At 52.1% G+C, this 22,299-nt stretch overlaps 1 protein-coding gene across 1 annotated transcript; it reads left to right on the top strand.

Moving 5' to 3' along the window:
• The first annotated feature begins 14,913 nt into the window (after positions 1-14,913).
• On the top strand, positions 14,914-19,185 carry MNX1 (motor neuron and pancreas homeobox 1). The gene is made up of 3 exons (XM_064703280.1): positions 14,914-16,276; positions 18,172-18,332; positions 18,414-19,185. Exons 1-3 carry the CDS (start codon positions 15,091-15,093, stop codon positions 18,744-18,746), a joined length of 1,680 nt encoding a protein of 559 aa, XP_064559350.1. The 5' UTR covers positions 14,914-15,090; the 3' UTR covers positions 18,747-19,185.
• Positions 19,186-22,299: the final 3,114 nt, after the last annotated feature.

The following is a 22,299-nucleotide window of genomic DNA, read 5'->3' as shown; positions in this document are numbered from 1 at the left end:
CAGGCTGACACAGCTGGAGCCTTCCTGCCCCACCAAGAAGCCCCTGTTCAGCCCCTGAGGAGGCAGGGAATAACACAATTCCAGGTTACAGGAAAGCTCCTTCAGGCCTGTACCTCCTCACCCAGATCAGCAAAGGCTGAGCCAAGACCTGCTGGTCGCCACTGAGATTGAACCAAATTTGCTGGTTAATGGCAAGGCCTGGGAAGCCAGCTATGAAACTTAACTAGACAGCAAAAGAGAGACTTAGCTGGACCCCACAAAACCTTGTGAACCTCACACTTGCAGGAGACCATGCCAGGAGGGGACTCTGTGTTTCCTTCCTTGAGCATTTCCCTCTATCATTGCTGTCACTGAGTTCCTCTCCATCTCCCTCTGCTCTGTCAGGACAGCTCTGAGCAGCAGCCACCAATGTCACCAGCAGCAAAATCTCTCTGGTTTATTCCCAAATCTGACTTTTCTTGCTCAGCACCCTCTGTTCCCCTTTACCACCCAACACCCTTGTGGGATCAGGCCCTGAGGCCACAGAGCCATGAATGCCAGCAGTGACTGTAGCAGGAGTTGAACAAGAGCTGCACCAGAGCCTGCTGCCAGAAATGTCACTGAAATTACTACTACTCTTCTCTCTTTTAATCTTATCTCTTTTACAGGCTCTCTCATCAGCTTCTCAGTGAGCTATAAGCATTGTAAGAACATTAATTAGGTGTCCATTAGTATCACAGATATGACTTTTCATGCAGCATTACGGAGATACAGATTTATAAAATGTCAATATTTTCTTTCCCTGCATTATGTTAATCATGCTGTGAGTTGCCCATGAGTAGGCCTCATGGAGGCTGGGATATTTATGCTGATTTAACATTTACAAGCCGCCAGCCTGCCTGGGCACTGTGCTCTGCACAAACACATGTGAAAGGCTAATGGGCTGCACTGAAATATGTGCCTGACTTAAGTAATTTTATAAACACTTTAAGCACATTAGGACACTTACACTGCTCTGCAGACACAGGGCCTGGTCCTATTCCCTGTCACACTGGTGGCAAAACTCCCACTGAATTCCCTGAGACCCAGTTCACTGGGCCTCCACTAAACAAATGTGCAATAAATGTGCAATAAATGTACAGTAAATGTACAGTAAATGTGCACTAAATGTGGAAAATGCAGACTCACCTCCACCCGGAGCAGAGACCACCTGGAGTCCAAGAAACACAGGGAATGTGCTGGGAGATGGGACCATGCATGGGGTGGGCTGAGCCTGCCATGTTGAGGAGGTGTTTACACAAGTGCAATGTTTCAGCAGGGTTCATTCCTGCCCAAATTCCTTCCCAGAGTAGGTGCCTGCAGCAGCTGTGTCAGGTGAGATCTGCCTCACAGATATTTGTGAGTTCTGCCATCCAGTTCCACATTTTGTGGTGCCCTTCTGGCTAAAGGCTGGACTGAGTGGATTTGTGTCAGAGCTCCTCAGCTGGGCTGCAATGTTGGACAGACAGGGGATCAGGAGCACAGCCAAAATACTCCCCAAATGTCACACTGCAAGGAGGCAGGATGATGGGACCTATCAACTCACCTCCCTTAAACATACTGATTACCTTCTTGAACACACACCTAGTTAGCAAGGTCTTGGGTGGCTCCAACATCAGCTTTTCCTTCCCATCAGCATCACCTTGCCAACTCCCACTCCAGTCCTCCAGCCCCCTCCCCTTATTCCCTGTGACCCCATGAGTCCCCAGAGCATCACCCTCCTTCCTCATCCTTCACCTCTCTCCTTTGCACACAGAAAATCCAGCAGAGCAGAGGCTGCTGCCCCCACGTTGCCCATGTATCACTGTGATATTTTCTGAAAAATCCCTTTGCCGGGATTTTTCTCCTGAGAAGCTGAGAAACCTCAGAAAAGAATTGTAAACAACAATTATCTGATTGCTTGGAATGTAACTTGAAAGTTGCTTACCAACAGGTGTCTCTTTGATTAATTCCATGTGAATTATTTTTATTTAATGACCAATCTCAGCTCAGCTGCGTCGGGCTCTCTGGTCAGTCACGAGTTTTTATTATTCATTCTTGTCTAGCCTTCTGATGTCTCCTTTCTCATTCTTTAGTATAGTTTTAGTATAGAATTTGATACTATATGATATGATATGATATGATATGATATGATATGATATGATGATATGATATGGTATGGTATGGTATGGTATGGTATGGTATGGTATGGTATGGTATGGTATGGTATGGTATGGTATGATTGATATGATATGATATGATATGATATGATATGATATGATATGATATGATATGATATGAGTCTTCTGAGAACTTGGAGTCAGATTCTCATCTCTCCCCTTGTCCTGGGGACCCTCACAACATCACAACACCCATGTTGTCCTGTGGACTGTCCTTGCCATGTCCCCCTTACAGACACCTACTGTCCCTCTCTGTGGCATATTTCTGAGCCAGGAGGGGTTGTGCAGGTCTGGGTTTGCCCAGCCCCAAATGCTGCAGGGATTGATCCACCCCAGGAGCTCCCAGGCCTGATGGAGCAGGAGCTGCTCCTGCTGCTGTCAGGGTTTGTGCTGGAGGAGCCTTTCTTTCTCTGTTTGCTTCTTTTCATGAGAGCAGTTGCTGTTGGCATTGGTTGTTCTGAATGTCAGCATCACAATATCCTCATCTTGCAGCACTTATTTCATGTAGTCCTGACATGATAACTATATCCACTTAATCTTGCATGGAAATTTCTTTTCAGTGTCCATTGGCCTGCACTGATTTATGCAGCCACCGCTTTCTTGTGTCACTGTGAACTGCTCTCCATAGATTTTCTGTGTCATTGATTTGCCATCATCTCCACAATCCAATACAATTTTCCTCCACTTGCATTTGATATTCTTATGTTGACACCAAAGACCTGCATCACTAATATTGTATTAACATCATTTTGACATGGGAGGAAACCCTCACTCTAATAACATTTACTGATATTAACTCACCATAATGCAGTTACCAGCAATTTGCTTCCAGAGGATTGAGTCTTTGGACTTGATGTTCACCCATCCTCTTCAAAGTGCTCCTCATGATTGTACCCTGCAATGCACTTTCCTCTCTAAATTAGTATTAATAATGCAATGGCAATAATCTGATCAGATTTTCAAAGACACTGCAAGCATTTAATTCTCACAACAACCTAGGCAAGAAATACTCTTCCTGATGCATACAGCAACAAGCTGGAGAGGTTTTAAAGTTTGCTTTATGAAAACCCAGTAGATGATTCTTGGGTTAAGGAATAACCCAAGGGCTTTGTGAGTTGTGTGAGAGACTCACAGCCCTTCAGCTCCTCTACCTGACCCAGACAGGCTCCAGATGGCTGCCCTGACCTGCTGGCCATTCCCCATCCAAGGATTTCATTTTTTGTTACAGTCAGAGATTCTGGCTCAGACCCTAGCAATCTCTCTCAACAAAATTTAATCAGTGCTGATATGTTCCCATGAAAAGTTTCAGTTTTAATAAATCAGCATTTTCCAAGAGAAAAACATCTGGTTGGAAAACTCCCAGCCCACTCACATCTCTGCTATCAGCTACAGAAAGTCAATATTATTCTCCATCATCAGGACCACCTCTACACTCCAATTTTTTAAGAAAGTTAAACTAAGGTCCTAATAAAGAATATGATTTTTTAAGGGTACCCAAATGATGGAAGACCCCAGCAATTTCATAGGACTCCTGTTCCAAAGTCACTTGTAAGCTTTTGAAAATCCCAGTTTAAATCTATCATTTTGAGGGGCAGCTTGATTTTTACAGTGTGGGGTGCAAAGGCATGGCAAAAGCTAAACCAAGCTTTTTTGAGACCACAGAGCAAGATGACACAGTGCAGAGAGTGGTGAGAGGGGGAAGTTTTGAGCACTCCTCTCTCTCACGTGTGGATGGGGCAGCAAACTCGGGCTCTTTGCAAGTGGAGACAGCTCTTTTTTCTTTTTAATACCCATGTTTGTCACCTGGCCTCAGTTCCACTCATTCACCAATATCATTTGAACTGTCAAAAAAAACCAGCCAGAGCTGGGCCCCTGGCAAAAGGGGATATTGGAGCCATGACCCACAGGTACCTTTTTGAAAACCGCACTGAGCTCAGCCAGCAGAAGCTGTGGATGAAACCATGTCAGAACCCAGCACATCCCTCTGGCTGTCCTGAGCAGCCCAGACCCTGCCAGGGGGCTCAGAGACCCTGGCACAGAGCCCAAGGTGCCCCTGTGGGTTTGATTATGACCCGTGGAGCAAATTACCACCTTAGATGAAGATCAGCCAGCCATGAAATTTTAAGTAGAATGACAGTGAATTTATCACAGGGTGAAAAAGTAGATTTTGGAGTTTTTGGTATGGGGGTTCAGGGGGCAAGATGGAGGGATCTGGGTGTGTCCAGCCTTTCTCCTTCTTTTTCTTCTTGGCCTCCATCTTCTGCTGTGATGTTGGCACTCACAGATTGGTTTAGAGTAGCAGCTCACTGTCTAACACAGGCAATAGGTATTGGACAGTAATTGTACACATTGTACACGTAGTTTTTAGTATAAAGACATAACACTGCCCCAGGGGCAGGCAGAGTGCCTGGACTGTCCTGCTGAACAGACCTCAGATGGACAGGAGAAAATATTTTATAGATAAGGAGCAATAAACAACCTTGAGACTGAGAACTGAAGAGCTTTGACTCTTTCTTCGAGCACCAGGCTGGGAAAAGAGACTTTCTAATATTTCTCGGGGTCACTGTGACCAGCGAGAGGCCCCAAGACAAAACCACTCCTCTTGTATTATCCATCGCCAGAGTCATGGAATCACAGAACCACTGAATGATTTGGGTTGCAAGGGACCTTAAAGATCAGTTCCAGCCCCTCAGCCACTGGCAGAGATTCCGCCCCCTATCTCAGGTTGCCCAGGGCCCCATCCACCCCAGACCTGAGCACGCAAAGCAGCCCAGTAGTAACTCAACTCCCAGTAGCAATCCTGAGGCACTCACGGCCTACTGAGAAACTTTGGGGGAAACAAAAGGATTTTCCAAGTTGCCCACAGCCCCTCTTCTACTTGCTGAAACAATCTATTCAGCAGAGAGCTTTAGGAGAGCTCAGTATTAAATTGTCATTTTGTCAATAAAATGTCATTTCATCAATAGTACGTCCAGGTGGCCAAATGTTTCTGCATAATTAATTCAACTGATGCATTAAGGAATGTTATACACAATATTAATCAAAAACTACTGTCAATATAAGGACCATATATAAACCCAGCTAAGAAAACTACAAACCTGTTTGAAAGCTGAGCTTTTTTTCTCAAGGCGATCCTTCAATCTACAGAGTTGTGAATTCTGCTGTTGAAAATACCTTTAAGAAAATAGCATGATAGTCCATGGAAATACATTATTTAATTTCTCAACTGTTTTGTCATTAGAAGGGCATTACTGGGATCTGAATTTAATTGTACCATATGATACCCAGGGATCACAGAGACCAGAGCCTTCAAGGAAGCAGCATTTGTGGTCCTTGGGAAACTCTATAATTTTAGCGTTTGTGTTTGCTCTGAATAAAAGCAAACTGCAAATGTTGTACAGCTTTCTGAGAAAACAGAGCTTTGAGAATACTCTGTCAAGCCAAGCAAAATCATTTTCTTGCAGTGTGGATTGAAATGGTTTGCCATGTCAAATTTTTTTGCTAAATCAGTTCTGCAGTGAAAATGAGGTTATTTAATCCCAGGACTGTCAGGAATTCACTCCTCTGTGAGCAGCTGCTGAGCACAGGGGTGGCTGATTGCAGAGAGCACTGACCATCACTGACCACCACTGACCACTGTTGACCATCTCTGACCACTCTGACCATCACTGACCATCACTGACCACTGCTGACCATTACTGGTCATCACTGACCACCACTGACCACTGCTGACCACCACTGATCATTGCTGACCATCACTGACCACTGCTGACCATCAGCAACCACTGCTGACTGCTGCTGACAACCACTGACCATCCCTGACCACCACTGACCATTGCTGACCATCACTGACCACTGCTAATCATCATTGAACCACCATTGACCATCACTATTGACCATTACTGACCACACTGACCATCACTGACCACTGCTGACCATCACTGACCGCCACTCACCATCCCTGACCATCACAGACCATTGCTGACTATCACTGACCACTACTGAACATCAATGACCACTGCCAACCACTACTGACCACCGCTGACCACCACTGACCACCGCCAACCACCACTCACCACTGCTGACCATCACTGACCACTGCCGACCATCACTGATCATCACTGACCACTGCCACCCTGACCACACGATCATCACTGGGCCATCACTGACCATTGCTGACCTCTGCTAACCACACTGACCACTGCATGACCATCGCAACCATGCACACACTGACCACCACTGACCCACGCTGACCACTCACTCACTTGCCTGACATCACTGACATGTGTCATGCTGAATCACTGACCCTGCCCGACCTCGCTGACCACTGGCAACAATCACTGACCACCACTGCCCATCGCTGACCTCTCCCTCTTTGCCTGGATCCTGCAGGCGCTGCCTCTCCTGGCCCTGCCACCCCTGCTGTCCCTCCTCACCTGCCACCACCTGTCCCTTTGTTCCCCCAGCCCCAGCCCCTCTGTCTAAGGTGTCCAGCAGCTCTGTCACTGGTGTCCGCCAGCCTCAGCAGCTCTGTCTCTGGTGTCCCCCAGCTCTGTCTCTGGTGTCCCCCAGCTCCAGCCCCTCTCTCTCTGGTGTCCCCAGCCCCGCATTCCCTGCCAGCCTCGCAGGTACCGCAGCGCTCCGGAGCCTTCCTGCCCCGGCTCCGCGTCCCCGCTGTCCCCGCTGTCTCTCAATCCCACGGGAGGCACAAAACCCAGCGGCAGGGAGGGAAATCCTGCTCGGAGCCGAGCCGGGAGCGAGGGCAGCCCCGGGAGCCGTTTTGGGAGGTTTTATGGTTTGGCCAAGGGCTGGGTTTGTGCCATCGGTGACCGAGGCTGTGCCCGGTGCCAGGGGCTGATCCCGGCCGGTCCTGCTGTAAATCAGGGCTCAGTGCAAGTGCAAACATCCTCACCGGGACACCTTAACCCGGCTGGAAAAACGAGATTATTTCTTAAAATGGATCTTTGAAAGGGCTGAGCCACTTTTGTTTAAAAAAAATGCAGGCAGATATTTCAGATATTCGGGGATTTCAGTCCACTCTGATCAAATGTGTGAAAACGGGAGCAAGTAAAAACGGGTCTTAGAAAGGGTATTTTAGGCATATTTATTTACAGACAAAGGCAGCAGCTCTGCTAACGTCAATAATAATTCAGACAGGGAAAATACAGCATTGTTCTCACTCTTAAGAGAGTCACCCCTATGAGGATCAATGAACAGTGCAGCAGCATCTATGTGAGCGCTGTTGGATTTTATATTGACAATATATATTAATATTTTCAAAAAAAGTCAATAATTTTGTTTGCATCATTCTACCACAAAAATAGCTCCACTTTAATCAGCTGCAGAAACAAAGCAATTTAATTCTGCTCTTATAATTAAACATTTTATTCTGTAGTTAACAGTATGAACTTCAAACGATTTTCTTGCCTTCTATAAACAAGATCATGTTCTAGAAAATTTCATCAGAGCTGTTTTTAATTTCATTAGCTCCTTGTAATTATTTCCTATCCTTAACATGGGAAAATTTTTTCTAGGTTGTTATCTGTCCCCAGAAAATTTTAGGTGTCACAAGTTGAACAGTTCTGCACAAATAAGCCACTTAAGCAAAGAAACCACTTAGATTTATCTATTTTATTTGTGTCTGATATTCTCAGTGTGTCTGCATTTTAAATGTATTTTAATGTAAAGGTTAATGGAGTTTTAATAAAGGGCAGATGGCTACTCTAATTGCAGAACACACAGCATACTCTCTTAAAAACCTCTTTAGCTGGCTAGACAGATATTAATAATTCTGAATGCCATTAGAAAAGCAGAGGTTTGAATCAAATTATTCTTCAAAATTACATTTATTATTAAACCAAAACTGCAATCATTGCATACATTTTGCAAAGAAAAAAATTGTATTATCAATATATTTCCCATCAAGTAATCCTGTGAACTCTCTATTGTCTATTAAAATTATTTCTATTAAAACACCAAGTGTTCAGCTTCCTATTACATATTGTTTTTTATCCAGATGTCAGTTTTCAGCTTTTTTTCCTTTAATTCTCTAAACATTTTGCTAGTTTCTCAGTCTGCTTCCCACTCCACTAATTTGATATTTTTTTCTTTGCAAGAGCATGATTCCTGGCTCACATACCATTATGCATGCACATTGCAATCCCTGGTATGTGTCTTAAAAAAGAGAAGAGAAAAGGAAATAAAAAGCATGAGCTATTTTGTACTAGGCCCTGCGCCAAAGAGAGCCTCCTACCTCCAGAAAAAAAACAGTGAAAGCAAACTGGATCTATGAATATCTTCAGAGCAGCCAGTTCACTGAGAGAGGAACATGGCCAAATGCCACCAGAAATCAAGAAGCCACAGGTAAAAATACTGTGGAGGTTATCACCAAAATAAGTTGATTTTTTGAGCATTTAGAGACAGGCATTTCAAAGGGCTGACTAAATCCTCAGGAGCTCTGATGTGAATCTGAGGGCACAGCAGAATGACCATGTAACACCTAAAATAATTTAAACCGGACAGCAATTTTCTGCTTTGGAAATAATTCCTCTAACCTCTTCCTGCCCCTCCTGCAGACCCCTCAGCACAGGCCCATGTACACCATAACCATCCCCATCACCCTCTGAAATTAGCAGTTACATTAACAAGGTTTTGAATTATTGGCTGGGATGTGGTTTGGGGCTCTCCAATGGAAGAGAAGTAAGTTTTATATCATTTTATGAACAGACATTAATCAATGCTAAATCACAATGAGAGTCTTATGGAATCACATATTACAATCTCCTGAATCACAGGAGGAGCTCGCTGTGATTGATGTGACTACAGTGGTATTTGGTGCCATCAATAGTGACAGCAGCTCACGTTCAGGTTTTACCACATTAGGGGCTGTTTTGAGCCCAGCATGGATGGGAGGGACCCTTGGAGCCCTGGCCAGGAAACAATAGTATTTGCCACATTATTAATCTACCCTTATGATTCATCTTTTATCCTTCCTGGCACTTGTGTTGTTCCTCTGGATGACCAAAGAGTGCCAGAGCTGAATGCCTGAAGGTGAAGAGAGGCTTTGTGTGTATCCTGAAGAGGTGGCAGTGTCCCACACTCCATCCACATGGATCTCTTATTTTTCCAAATAATTCCTCTAAAATAATTACAAGAGGCTTTGCCTGGTTGGAGAGAGGGTCCCATGGAGGCAGGACTGGAGATGGGAACCACCTAAATATGGAAGCCCAGGCAGCCTCCAAGATCTATGGAATCTGTCACATTCCCGTTTGGAGAGTGCAGTGACACCAGTGACAGCAAAGCCCAGCTCTGCCTGCTGCAGGAGGGACCCTGTGCACAGCTTTTCTTTGCCCAAGTTATGGTGGAGAGGTCCAGAACCACCCCAGATGTGGGTGGGAGGCAAATTCTCCTTGGTGGTGTTTAAGCACAGGTCAGTGAAGGACCACGCAGGATGTCCCAGTCACTGAGTGCAGGTGCCTGAGACACTCAGCCCCACTGTGGTCCTCAGGGGCTGGAGGGTGGGATGGGATGGGATGGGATGGGATGGGATGGGATGGGATGGGATGGGATGGGATGGGATGGGATGGGATGGGATGGGATGGGATGGGATGGAGCAGGGAGGAGACATCAGCTGAGGGATGTAGCAGCAGGAGCCCCAGGGGGACAGGGGAGCAGGAAACAAAGCGTGTCCTCCACAGTCCCACCTTGTCACAGCCCAGCCACGCTCACCTGCCCGTGCACTGTTCCTGGCAGACTCCCTGCACCCACTCCCTGCTCCTGGGGGGCTGCTCCCTTGGCCTTGTGCCCCCATGGGCTCGTGGGGTCCCCTCAAGTGTCACAGCATGGGGACAGAGCCAGCCCAGCCCATGGAGAAGGTGGGACTGCAGCGAGCCTGCGGCTGCTCAGGGAGGGGGGGACTGCACCGGGGGTAGGATGACCCTGGGAAGGAATTAAGATCACCCATGTTGCCTAACCTGTGTTTTAGGGCAGCTTTTGGGGTTTTTTCCTACGCAGGAGAAGGAGCAGAGAAGGTGAAAGAGCACCAGCTCCCATCCAGCTTCTTCTGCCACAGGAGGGACACACATCCCCCTCTATCCCCATCCCCATCCCACCCCTTGGGCAGTGCTTTGGGGCAGGACCCTGCAGGTCACCCCAGCCAGGAGAGGGCTGGTTATTTAATACCCCATTACACACATTTGATACATATTTAATTCTCTGTGTAACTCCCAGGACCGGAGCAGGGCAAGGAGGTGTCCCTGCACATCCCTCAGCAGGGGAGAGAAGTGTCCCTGCACATCCCCTCAGTTGCCAAAGGAGGGGGGACGGGGGGAGCCTCAAACGCGTTCTGCAGCCCCCGGAACTGAGCTGGAAAACAAAACAAAACTGAGCAAAACAGAGCAATACAAAGCAAAACTGAGCAAAACAAAGCAAACCCTCAGCTTTCCCCCTCACAGCCCGGTTTGCCTCAGCGGCGGCGGACGGAGCAGCGCAATTCCAAGCGATTTTCAGAGCCCCCGCGGCCACGGGCGGAGCGCGGAAGGGGCCGCGGGGCCGCCGCTCCCCGGGGCGCAAAACACGCGCGGTGTTTCCCAGTGATGCGCTCGGCCGGATGTTTAAGACGTATGAGAGAAGAGTAGTTAAAACGCACATTATATAGTTCTGCCTAGTCTAAAATCGCACGCGCTGACCCATATATTTTAAACTGCAAACGGACTCCAGTCACTTAAAATATTGCAACGTCGATAGGACTAATTAATTGGAAATAAGAAACGAAAGAATACAATTAAACGAGGAGAGAATCATTTTCTAATTTAATAGCGGGACATTTATAAAGATCACAAGCTAAAAGGCATCGAATGATCCTATCGACGGGGTGTTAAATCAGCGCGGCTGGAGGCGGGGAGCGGCCCCGGCCCCGCTCCCGCGCAGAGCCGCGCCCCGGCCCGCGGAACCCCGCGCGGTGCCCTCAAACACGCGGTGATGTTTTATTAGCCCCCATTTCCTAACGATAATTTATTGCGATAAAACAGACACCCGGGGTCCTCTTAAATTGTCTTTTTATAATGAATAAATTTAAACTGGCTAATTAATATATAAACTAAACCGATTTGTCAGGTTGATTTGTATTTTAGTTAATTGTGAAAGTAATTACCACACGGGCAAATTAACAGCTTTCTGGAAATGACCAAGGCAGGGTTTTTATTTCCTTCCTGGGTGAAGAAAATTCATTTTTCCCAGCTCTTGATGTGATGAATAAAAGTCATAAATCTGGGTGATTGGTGCAGGCAGAGTCTAAATGGCTTCATATTTCATTTTAGGTTTAATAGAAATATTCATGCTCTGTTTTAATGAAATTAAATTGAAGGGGGGTGGACTGAGAGGCTGTCGGTCGGGCTTAAAGGGGCAGCGCACTCTGGGTGGGCTTTTTGTTGTTTTCCTGTGGATGAACAAAACCTGTCCAGCGTTCGTTATTCCAGACAAACCGCGAATGGTGCGGGAATTGCAGCGGCAGCAGGAATAAATTTTAAATTTTTGTTTCACATTATCTGAAGAGCAGGTCTAAAGCAATCCAGGCAAAACTTTGGAAAATGGCTTGTAGGGGGGAAAAAAAAGAAAACAACCAAAAAACATCTAGGAAAAGTATCCCGGGCTCCTAAGGCATGGCCAGGTTTTTTGTCCAGATGTGGGGTCTGGGGTGAAGGCAGGGCTTTGCAGACCGGCTCCTCTCTGCAGCTCGGAGATTTTGGAGTGCATGAAACGCCCTTTCCCCGGGAGGGACGGGCGGACACGATCGGCCCCCGAGCCCCCAGGAGGGGAAAGTGCTGTGAGACCCAGAGCCTTGGGGACCTGCCCGGGGCCCTCCCGGCCACCCCAACTTCTTTGCCGGACGAAAGGAACAAGTTTGCTAAGGCAGAGGCATTTTCCAAGTGCCTGAGGGTGCTGATCCAGTTGATCCCAGCCCATTTCCCCCAGAAGGGCCCGGGGCAGCCCCGGCGCGGGAGCCGCCGGCAGCCGGGGCCGCTCCGTAATGGATCTGATCTGTGACTTGTTGATTTCCCCTGAGCAAATACGGCTTTGATGCAGTCCCGGCGAGAGTGGTTAGCTGATGAATTGACAAAAACTAATCAGCTTTATTGGGAAACAGGTTAAGGGCAGCAGAGTGTCAATAATTCTCCGCCTGACCCCCTCATCCATTAGGAGAGGCAGCTGATTAGACCGAGAAGACCCTGTGCTTTTTGCACTGAAATTGCTTTCATAAACTCACCATTATTAGCAGTCAATGCAAGCGGCTAATTTAGAGGAGACATCCCGAAGATGTCACATTTATCAGGGAGGTTTATGTATCATTATCTCATTTACAGAATGTCGCAGTGTAATATGTGTTTTTGGCAATAACGCTGGCCCGCGCCTGCCGTTTGTAGCCGATCTGGGGAAACCGGGGGAGTTAATTCGGAAAAATGAGAGACACCCCCATGGCGGGGTCCGCTGTTCCCACCGGGATTTACCCCAGAGCCCCACGCCGCCCCCTGCGCGCACCGCCCCGGCTTTTCAAAAGGCGAGATAGGATCTGTTTGCCCTCGGCCGGGCAGCGGGGGCTCTGCTGAAAGGGACCACCCGGAGGTGTCGGGGAGCGCGCTCCTTGCGCTATCTCCGAGATAACCGCGCATTGTTGGCTCCCGGGCAATACACTGGATCAACACAGGTGCGGGAGCCGCGGGGAGTTCAGCGGGCCCGGATGCCCTGCGGCACCTGTGGGGACAAACACACAGAACGGAACGGTGCGGGGGAAGGAAAAAAAAGGCTTTTAAAATTGCGAAAGGAAAGGAAAGGAAAGGAAAGGAAAGGAAAGGAAAGGAAAGGAAAGGAAAGGAAAGGAAAGGAAAGGAAAGGAATATTTAAAAATTGTATTCTTTAAAAAAAAAAGTCTGGAAATCGAAATTCCTCTCCAAACACTAAGTATCCATCAGCCAAAAGATGCAACACTCGGCCCGAAGGCGCGGGGTGTCCAGACGGGGCGGCCGGCCCTGGGGCAGTGATGTACCGGGGTCAGGGGACCATGCCACCCCGGCGCTCGTTCCCCACCAGCCGGCCTCGCCTTCTGCCCCATCGCCGCCGGGAGAAGCGCTCACGGCACCGCCCACCCTCCAGAGCCGCCAGCCGCGCATCCCTCCGGCCGCGGGACCCCGAGCGCAGCGCTGCGCCCACGGCTCCCTGCTCGCACAGGGAGAGGCTTCCCCTGCAGCTTGGTCCCTCGTCCCCAAAACTGCCCCGAGAAGGGGCGGCACGCCGTGCCCAGAGCAGTGTCCCTGCGTGCGGGACAATCCGCAGCCTCCATGGGGCCGACAACACCGACCCGGGCATCGGGAACCGGCACCGGCCCTGCCCGGGGCGCCCGCCGGTGACAGCCGCGTCCCCGTGCCCAGCGGGGACATTGGAGGGGGTGGCCCTCATCCCTGCGGGGCCGGGGCGCAGGGAAGGAGGGGGTGCGGCTCCACCACCCTCCTGCTCCTCCGGAGTCTGTCACAGGGACAGGGGCCGGGCACTCGCTGCTCTGGGGCTGCCCGCGCTTGGGGCCAAAGTGACGCTCAATGGGAAACGCGGGGCCGGTGGGGATGCCAGGGGGGACGGCCGCGATCCCGGGTCTGTTCCCTTGGGCCTCCTCAGCCCCCGGACAAAACCGAAGCGGCTCACTAAACCACCCTGCGACTCGGTGTCCCCTCTCCATCCCAGGGAGCGGGGGGCACCGGGGTCTTGTGCTGCTCCAAGGCTCTGCCCCAGCCCCCGCGGTGTGTGCGGGCTGTGCCCGGTCGGTGCTGGGCTCTCCCGGGCGGCAGCGGCTCGGCTGGAGCATCCCGGGGCCCGTGGGCTCTGTGTGTGTGTGCGTGTGGCTCTGCTGTGCCACGCGTGTGCATCCTGCCAGGCCCGTGCACGGGTGTGTCCGTGTGCCTGCTGCAGTTGTGTCCGCATGTCTGTCCTGCTTGTGTGTGCCCGTCTGTCGTGCGAGTGTGGCCGGAGGCTCTAGTGAGGTCAAGGTGGGGGGAAAAGTGCAGGGGAAAGGGGATCAGGAGGGCACTGAGCAAAGGGTTCCTTGTCTGTGTGTGTGCACACTCCTCAGGTGCGCTCCGAGCCTCCCTCCCACGGAGTAGGGGCAAGGAGACAAGGCCAAAGTTGGCAGATATTTTGTTGCTTGTATCTGACGCTGTTTCTCTTCTCCATTTTCCCCTTTCCCATTTTCCTCTCCTCTTTTCGTTGTTTTTACTTTTCCCACCCCAGGGGCAGGGGCCGGGAGGGACAGCGCACCCTTGCTGTGGTGTCCCTGGCCCCCCTGGGGCACAGCCCCGCTGCCCCCGGTGCGGAGCGGCCCCTCCCGGGGATGGAGCCGCGATTTGGGCATTTCCCGCGGCCGAGACCCTTCTCCACGGGGGAGAACTTTGAAAGGAGAACGTGTTTGTCTTGGCAGCGCTTCGTGCCGCGGCCTGACCTTTCGCTCACACTGCCGGGCCCCCCCGGGGAAGCGGGACCCGGGTAAGGAGAGACCCCTCGCCCGCTCTTTCCCTTTTCTGTCCCAGGCTGTTTGCCTTAGATAAGCAGGTGTAATAAGGCTGTTGACAGACCCGGGATTTGGTGGCAGGGTGACTCCCTGACCCGCAGGTGTTTATTCTTTCCGACTCGTTAAAAAGCGGCCGGCGGCGCGTTTACGGCAAATATTTACCGGGTGCGGGAACGGTGGGAAACTCTCATTGGACACGCGGCGGAGCCAGCGGAGAGCCACCCATTGCCGTGGCTGGGCGGGTCCTCTCCGCGGGGAGCAGCCTGTTCCCCATGGGTGTCCCGGGTTGTGCCCCTCGGGTGTCCCAGGTTATCCTCATGGGTATCCCAAGCTGTTCCCCTCGGGTGTCCCGGGCTGTTCCCCATGGATATCCCAGGTTATCCCCCTCGGGTATCCCGACTGCTCTCCATGGGTGTCCCAGGTTATCCCCTCGGGTGTCCCGGGCTGTCCCCCATGGGTATCCCAGGTTATCCCCATGGCTGTCCCAGGCTGTTCCTCATAGGTATCCCGGGTTATCCCCTCGGATATCCCGGGCTATCCCCCTCGGCTGTCCCAGGTTATCCCTATGGGTATCCCGGGCTGTTCCCCATGGGTATCCCAGGTTATTCCCTCGGGTGTCCCGGGCTGTTCCCCATGGGTATCCCGGGTTATCCCCCTCGGCTGTCCCGGGTTATACGCTCGGTTGTCCCGTGCTATCCGCTCGGATATCCCAGGTTATCCCCTCGGGTATCCCCGGTGCCGCCGCCCGCAGCGCCGTTCTCGCGGAGGGGGCGGGCGCTCGGCGGTGACGGGTGTGCAGTGCAGCCAATGGCGAGCGAGGCCGCAGCGGCGCGGGGCCAATGGGAGCCGCCTGCCGCCCTTGAAGGGGCGCGCCGCGGAGCGCGGCCGCACTGCCGCCCGCCGCCGCCGGGAGACGCGGCTGGCCCGGGGCAGCCGCACGCTCCCATGGAAAAATCCAAAAATTTCCGCATCGACGCGCTGCTGGCTGTCGACCCCCCCAAGGCGGCGGCGGGGCAGAGCGCGCCGCTGGCCCTGGTCACCTCTCTGGGCGGCAGCGGTAGTAGCAGCAGCGGGAGCGGCAGCCCTCCGTCCTCGTCCTCCTCTTCCTCGTCCTCTTCATCCTCCTCCGAGCACCCCTCCGGCGGCCCCGCCGACTGCCTGCGCACCGACAGCCCCTCTCCGCCGCGCCTCCTGGCCGCGCACTGCGCCCTGGTCCCCAAGCCCGGCTTCCTGCCCGGGGCGGGCTCGGGCTCGCACCCGCACCACCACGCCTCGGCGGCCGGCATGGCCCTGGGACTGCACCCCGCGGCGCCGGGCGGGCCGGGCATGCCGGCACAGGCGGCCCTCTACGGGCACCCGGTGTACGGCTACTCGGCGCTGGGCGGGCAGCACCCGGCGCTCTCGTACCCCTACTCGCAGGTGCAGGGAGCGCACCCCTCCCACCCCGCCGCCGACCCCATCAAGCTCAGCGCCGGCACCTTCCAGCTGGACCAGTGGCTGCGGGCCTCCACCGCGGGCATGATCCTGCCCAAGATGCCCGACTTCAACTGTGAGTATCCGCCTCCCTCCGCACCGCATCCCTCCATCCCCTGCCCGCTCGGCAGCTGCCTCCTTCCGAGGGGATAGAAGCCCCTCCTGCCCCCCTAAGCAAGCTGCAGATTTAAACTGGAAGAGACGCTTTTATTTTTTGGCAAAATTTATGTTAGAAGAAAGAAATAGCGCTCCGCGGTAGGAAACGGGGGTGTGCGGTCACATCGCCATTCCCTTCCCTTGAGGAGCCCCGGACAGCCTGGCAGGTTAAATGGGAAGGTGACAAATTGCTCCCTGCCTTTGCAAATGCCCTTTCCCGCTGTTCCCGGAGGGTAGAACCTGCCGGGGAGGGGAGGTGGGAGTTGGTCAGAGGCCAGGGCAGGGGCAGGAGTCCTTATGGTGTCCCTAAAACCCCAATCTCAGTGTAACCCCCCAAAAGCGAGGTGGCAGGTCGCACCACTCACTCACCGTTCTTAATTCTATTTCTCCTTTATCAGAAATGGGAGTATAATAATGATGTCGGGCCTTCTAGGCAAAGGGATGTTGGGAGAATCTGGGATCGGCCAAAAACTTGGGGTTCTGCGTTCCCTGGAGATAATGAATAGGAAAGAAGTGCAGTGGGAAGGGTTTAGGTCTGGGCCCAGGAAGGGCCGGGAATGCTGGATGGAGCCCCAGAGTCCCAGCAAAGCGCCGTGCCCAGCTCTAGGCCTCGCGGCGATGGGGAACTTGCATCTGGTTTAAGCCAAGATCATTTTCGGAGGTGTGAGCTCTCGGTGGGAATGGTCGGTTTAACAATACCGGAGGTGTAGTTTTACGAAAATCATGCCAGGAAAAGAATTGTGATTTTTTTTTTTTTCCCTCCCCTTCTCCTGCTCGGCACACACATTCGCAGACAAAAAAGTCCATTGTTTTCTCTCGGATTGGGATTGTTTAGACTGGAACATTCAAGAAGAAAAATTAATTAGGAAAGCTGTTAGAGTCCTGCCTCTCAAACAAGGGGCAGAGGGGAATAAATAACCAAGCAAAACGAGTCTCGGAAAATCGCACCGCGGTGACAAAATCTCCCGGGCGCTGCGGCCGGGAGCGGACACTGTCCTATTCTTCCTGCAGCTTTAGCGAGCTGTCTCCAACCGTGGCCGGGGAGCAGAAGCCGCCCTTTCCCAGATTTCTTTTATTTTTCTAAACCGAATAAGCCAAAGTATCTAAGTAATTTGAGAAATGGGCAGTAGCGCTGCCGAGTCGCATGCCCTGGGCTGTCAGGGCCTTCGAAGAGGCTCAGTTCCCGCTTGCTCGTGGATGAAATTTTTTGTTTTGTTTTGGTATTTTTCCCCCTCTCTAATAAATCCTTAGTTTTAGGGTTTTTTTTTTTTTTTTTAATGCGGAAAACACGCATTTTTTTCATTTTTTTCTTCCTCCCGCCCCCGTTTCCAATACGGTTTTCTAGTCCTCGCTGATGATTTACGCTCCGAGGGGCAGCCGGTGCAGGGCGCGGAGCGGCCCCGGTCCCGGTTCCGGCCTGCAATCCCGCTAATTAAACGGATATGGGCGGGCAGGGAGTGCGGCATGTTTAACTAAAACATTAAATGGAGCAAATTGCCGCTCCCCGGAGAGCCCCGTGCCCCTTCGCCGCGATCCCTGCCTTGGGTTTATTGTCTCGCGTTTGTTGGGCTCTGGGGAAATCAAGAGACATATTTTCCTTTATTTAAAAGATTTAATTTAATTCCTTTTTTTTTTGGTCCCTGTGGGCGATTCCCCTGACACGGCAGAAGCCGGGAAGCCCCGGAGTCAGGAGGCTGAAGGCGATCCCCGGTGGATGGTCCAGCCTTGCTCAGCCTTTCCCGCCTCCCAGGGGGATGCGCGGCCGGGGCTGGGCGGCTCCGCGCTCACCTCCCGCTTCCCCTTGTCCTTCTCCAGCCCAGGCGCAGTCCAACCTCCTGGGGAAGTGCCGCCGGCCCCGCACGGCCTTCACCAGCCAGCAGCTGCTGGAGCTGGAGCACCAGTTCAAGCTCAACAAGTACCTCTCCCGGCCCAAGCGCTTCGAGGTGGCCACGTCGCTCATGCTGACCGAGACGCAGGTGAGTGAATGTCCCCGGCCCCGGGCGGGGCAGCCCCGGCGGGCGGTGCATGAAGGGGAGTTTGTGTCCCGTGTCCCCCAGGTGAAGATCTGGTTCCAGAACCGGCGCATGAAGTGGAAGCGCAGCAAGAAGGCGAAGGAGCAGGCGGCGCAGGAGGCCGAGAAGCCCAAGGCGGGCGGCGGCGAGGACAAGGGCGATGAGGAGCTGCTGCTGCCCGCCCCCGAGAAGAGCGCCGGCAGGCGGATGCGGGAGCTGCCCGACAGCGAACCTGAGGACGAGGAAGACGACGAGGAGGAAGAGGAGGCGGCGGCGGCCGGGAGATGCTGCCCGTACCACTCCTCCGACTGTTCCGAGGCGGACGAGGAGGACACACAGCCCCGGGGCCGGCACGGAGCCCCGGCGCAGCCCCAGTGAGCCCCGCGGGTCCGGCTCCTCCGGCCGAGCCGCCGCTCCCGGTTGGCACCGGTCCCGCTCCCCCCTTGTTCCGATTTCTCCCTGCTTGGAGAGGGATGGAGAAGAGGATCCTCGGCATGCCGGGCGGGGAAGAGGATTTATCGTGAATACAGTGTTATTATTGACTGAAAACCAGACAAAACTTGAGCTCCTTCACCCCCCACCCCTGCCCCCTGGAAGCGTGTTCCTTTCGCTGAGTATTGGAAATGTTTTGTTCTTATTATATATCGGGAAATCTGTTTATGTCATGAACGTTAAAACTGCTGGAAATCTCAATACTGTCTTTATTTTTGTATATCATATTTATAAAAAAAAAATGCCTCTACTTATGCATGCTAAATTATTCCCCAGGTCCTCCCACCCGTGCGACGGTGGGGAGAAAATAAACGGCGTTTTTTACTGGAGGCGTCCGAGTGCTGTGTGAGGGGAGGATGCTCACAGATCAGGGTATCCTGGTGCTTTGGGAGGTGTCGAAGCGTTCGGGAAGGAGCCTAATCGGAATTTAGCCCGGTGCTGCAGCTGTCTGATATTTAGGGGATATTCCCAGCAGGAGCGCCTCAGTACAGGGTGAGCTGCCCCGGTTGCAGCGCTGGGAGTGCCGGGGATGCGGCGGCGCTCCTGGCCCTGCGATGCTTTGGGAGCTCGGGGAATGGCCTAGGCATCCCCTCCCAAGGGAATGGGGCCTGGAAAAGGAGGGAGCAGCGCTGCTTTCCCGGGAAAGCTCGGTTCCCAAAGGAGCGATGCTCTCCCGTGCCCGCCCCGGTACCGAGGACGGGACCCCGGCTCCCCGCCCCGCCGCCGCTGCAGCGCGGGGCTTTCGATGCCCGCGCCGTTTATCTCGCCAATAAATTCGCAGATCAATTAATCCCTGTCACCGCGGCTCTTCCCCAAATCAATTATAGCGAATTTAAATATAATCACTGGCTCATCCCCACCAGCTCAGGGCGACGTCTGGCAATTCATCCCCGTGAATGAATTACAGGGAGGCTCCGCTTCCGCGTAGGGCCGCGCAGGGAAGGACGCGGATCCCGCATCCTAACCCCAGAGGATGAGAATGAGGAGCTCTGAAACACAGAGCTTTCCCACTCCCGTGCGCTTTAAAGGTAAAAATAATAATCATTTTAATAAAGATATTTTCTACAAAATCGCGTTAACCTGTTCTGCGAGGCCACAGCGTGGCCTCTATTAACGCCTTCTGTAAAAATCTGCCCAGTGAAACACAGGTTGGGGGGATGCATGAGATTATGGGATGAGATTCAGGAAGCTCACGGAGAGCTTCAGGTGGCTCGGCTGGAGGTGACATCCAGGCAAAACCAGCTCACCGGCCCCGCACAGCCCGTGCCCCGGCGCGACACGCCAAAAATCAGATATATCAAAAATCTGAACAGATCCCTTATGTCAAAAGACTTGATCAGGGTAATCTGGATTAAGGCTTGACCGATACCTAACCCCTTGAAACCCCTTGAAATCAGACCCGTCGGAGGCTCTGATTCAAATTTCTAAACGATTTTCTTTTGGTCACAGGCTGTGGAGACTTCAAGGCGATAGAAAAATAACGGTGTTAGTGTCTCTGTGGTTTTTCATGCCGCTGGCTGTGGCTGCATCCTCGTGGGTGAGCGGCCGGGTAGGAACTCGCAAAACCCGCGTAGGGCTGCGGTGGCTGCTCCACCCTAATCCCGGCGATACATCAGCAGGATTTACCTCTTGCTTAAACCTTAAAAAATCTGAACGGTATCAGTCTGGACGACAACTTATTATCTCAAAAAAAAATCAATAAATTAAATATAATGCATAGTTTTTATAACAGCAACAATAAAAACAACATTAATAATAATAATAATAATTAATAATAATAATATCTGAGATCACACACCCCCACCAAACAATAAAGATCTTCCCCCAGTCATTAATTTCCAATTAAACACCCACTAATTAAGCTGGCAGACGTGCCCCACCGGGCCAGAAATATCCTGTATGCTCAAGAGGTGTGTGTCCAAACTCGCCCCAGCCTCACGGAAACCAGCCTTGCGGGTACAGGCAGCTATTCACGGCCCCAGTATCAAAGTCCTACCGGTGCATTGTGTCTGTCTCAATAAAATTAATCTCTTTAAAGCCCAGCGTCTCACAAGAATACCTTCAGTGTTCCAGACTAAAAGGGCAAATATGTTTTTCAGATTCTGTTTTTATGGACGGATTAAAGTTTATTTTCCATAATAGGGCACCTAATAAAACTCATAAAGCTCTGTCAGTCTTACAGCTGGTGGCCTCATTTAACACTTTCACTTCGTAAATCATTTTACAACTTACCAGGTGTTTCCAAAACTGAAAGGAAAGGAGGGGGAGAGAGAGAGAGAAAGAGAGGGGGAGAGAAATTAAAGTCACTTAAAATATAGATACGCTCCTTTAACTCTGGGTGCGTTCGCATTGTCGCTTGGACGGGCTTCAAAGAAGGTGTCGGTCCCAACGGGGGAGAAAAACCTTTTAATCAGGATTTCCCACGCTCTTTTGAAGTGCGGAGGCTCGTCCCCACGTGCAGGGAAAATCAAAGGCTCGGCGTGATTAGCGGGGCCGATACCGTGTGCGACACGCTCCGAGCTCCGGGCAGGGAGCGCCCGGCCCGGGCGGCTCCGAGAAGGGAGGGCCCGGCCCGGAGGGCTCCGAACTCGAGCTCCGAGCTCCGAGCTCCGCGCCCGCTCACGGAGCGCCTCGGGCGGGGAAGGCTCTGCCGGGGGGGCCCAGCGCGGAGGGACCCCGATATCAGGCACAAGGCAGCCCAGGCAGTGGCTGGGGCGGAGCGGAACTCCCTGCCTGAGCCCGCAGCAGGGTCCCCCCGAACAGCTCCGGGGTGTCTCCGCATCCCCCGGCTCCATCCCCGGCCCCCGCATCCTCCGGCCCCATTCCCGCTCCCCAGCCCCCGCATCCCCCGGCCCCATTCCCGGCACCCTCACCCTGCTCCAGGAGCCTCTTGCTCCCCGCTCATCTCCCCCACACTGACCTTCCCGCACCCAGCCCGCGGTGCCCCGCTGGTGTTGGTGCGGTTGCTCTGCCTCAAGACCCAGCAGATTTAGGGCTTTAATCTAAACTGCTGTTTGTAATTTCATTGTTCAGCCGGTTCCCTCCCCAGACGCAGTAGGTAAGAAATCTCTTAAAATTTTCATTGCTGTACTCGAGAAGTGGTAAGTATGAACGCGGAGCTTTGGTAGGCATTTTGCTTTTAAAAGCAACGTGGTTTTAGGCATGGATGTCATTAACTGGCAATTTCACAAGCATTAAGTGCTAAAACAAAAGAACCAAAACAGGATCCATATGGTCGAGGTAAACCTGCTAAAAGTCTTTCAAATGGGAAACCATAAATATATAATCTCCCTCAAGCTCTCCGTGAAAGTGCTGCGAAAGAAATACTCCGCTAGCAGAACGACTATTGATTATTTCGGGAGTCCAAACTGGTCCAGCCGAAACTAAGACATTCATGTTCGATTTCTCAGTGATTTCCCTGGCTCTCTAGCGGTTCTGT

This window comes from Zonotrichia leucophrys, chromosome 2 (genome assembly GCF_028769735.1).
Source record: "Zonotrichia leucophrys gambelii isolate GWCS_2022_RI chromosome 2, RI_Zleu_2.0, whole genome shotgun sequence".
NCBI classification, from domain to species: Eukaryota; Metazoa; Chordata; class Aves; order Passeriformes; family Passerellidae; genus Zonotrichia; species Zonotrichia leucophrys.
This window is presented reverse-complemented; position numbering and strand designations above follow the sequence as displayed.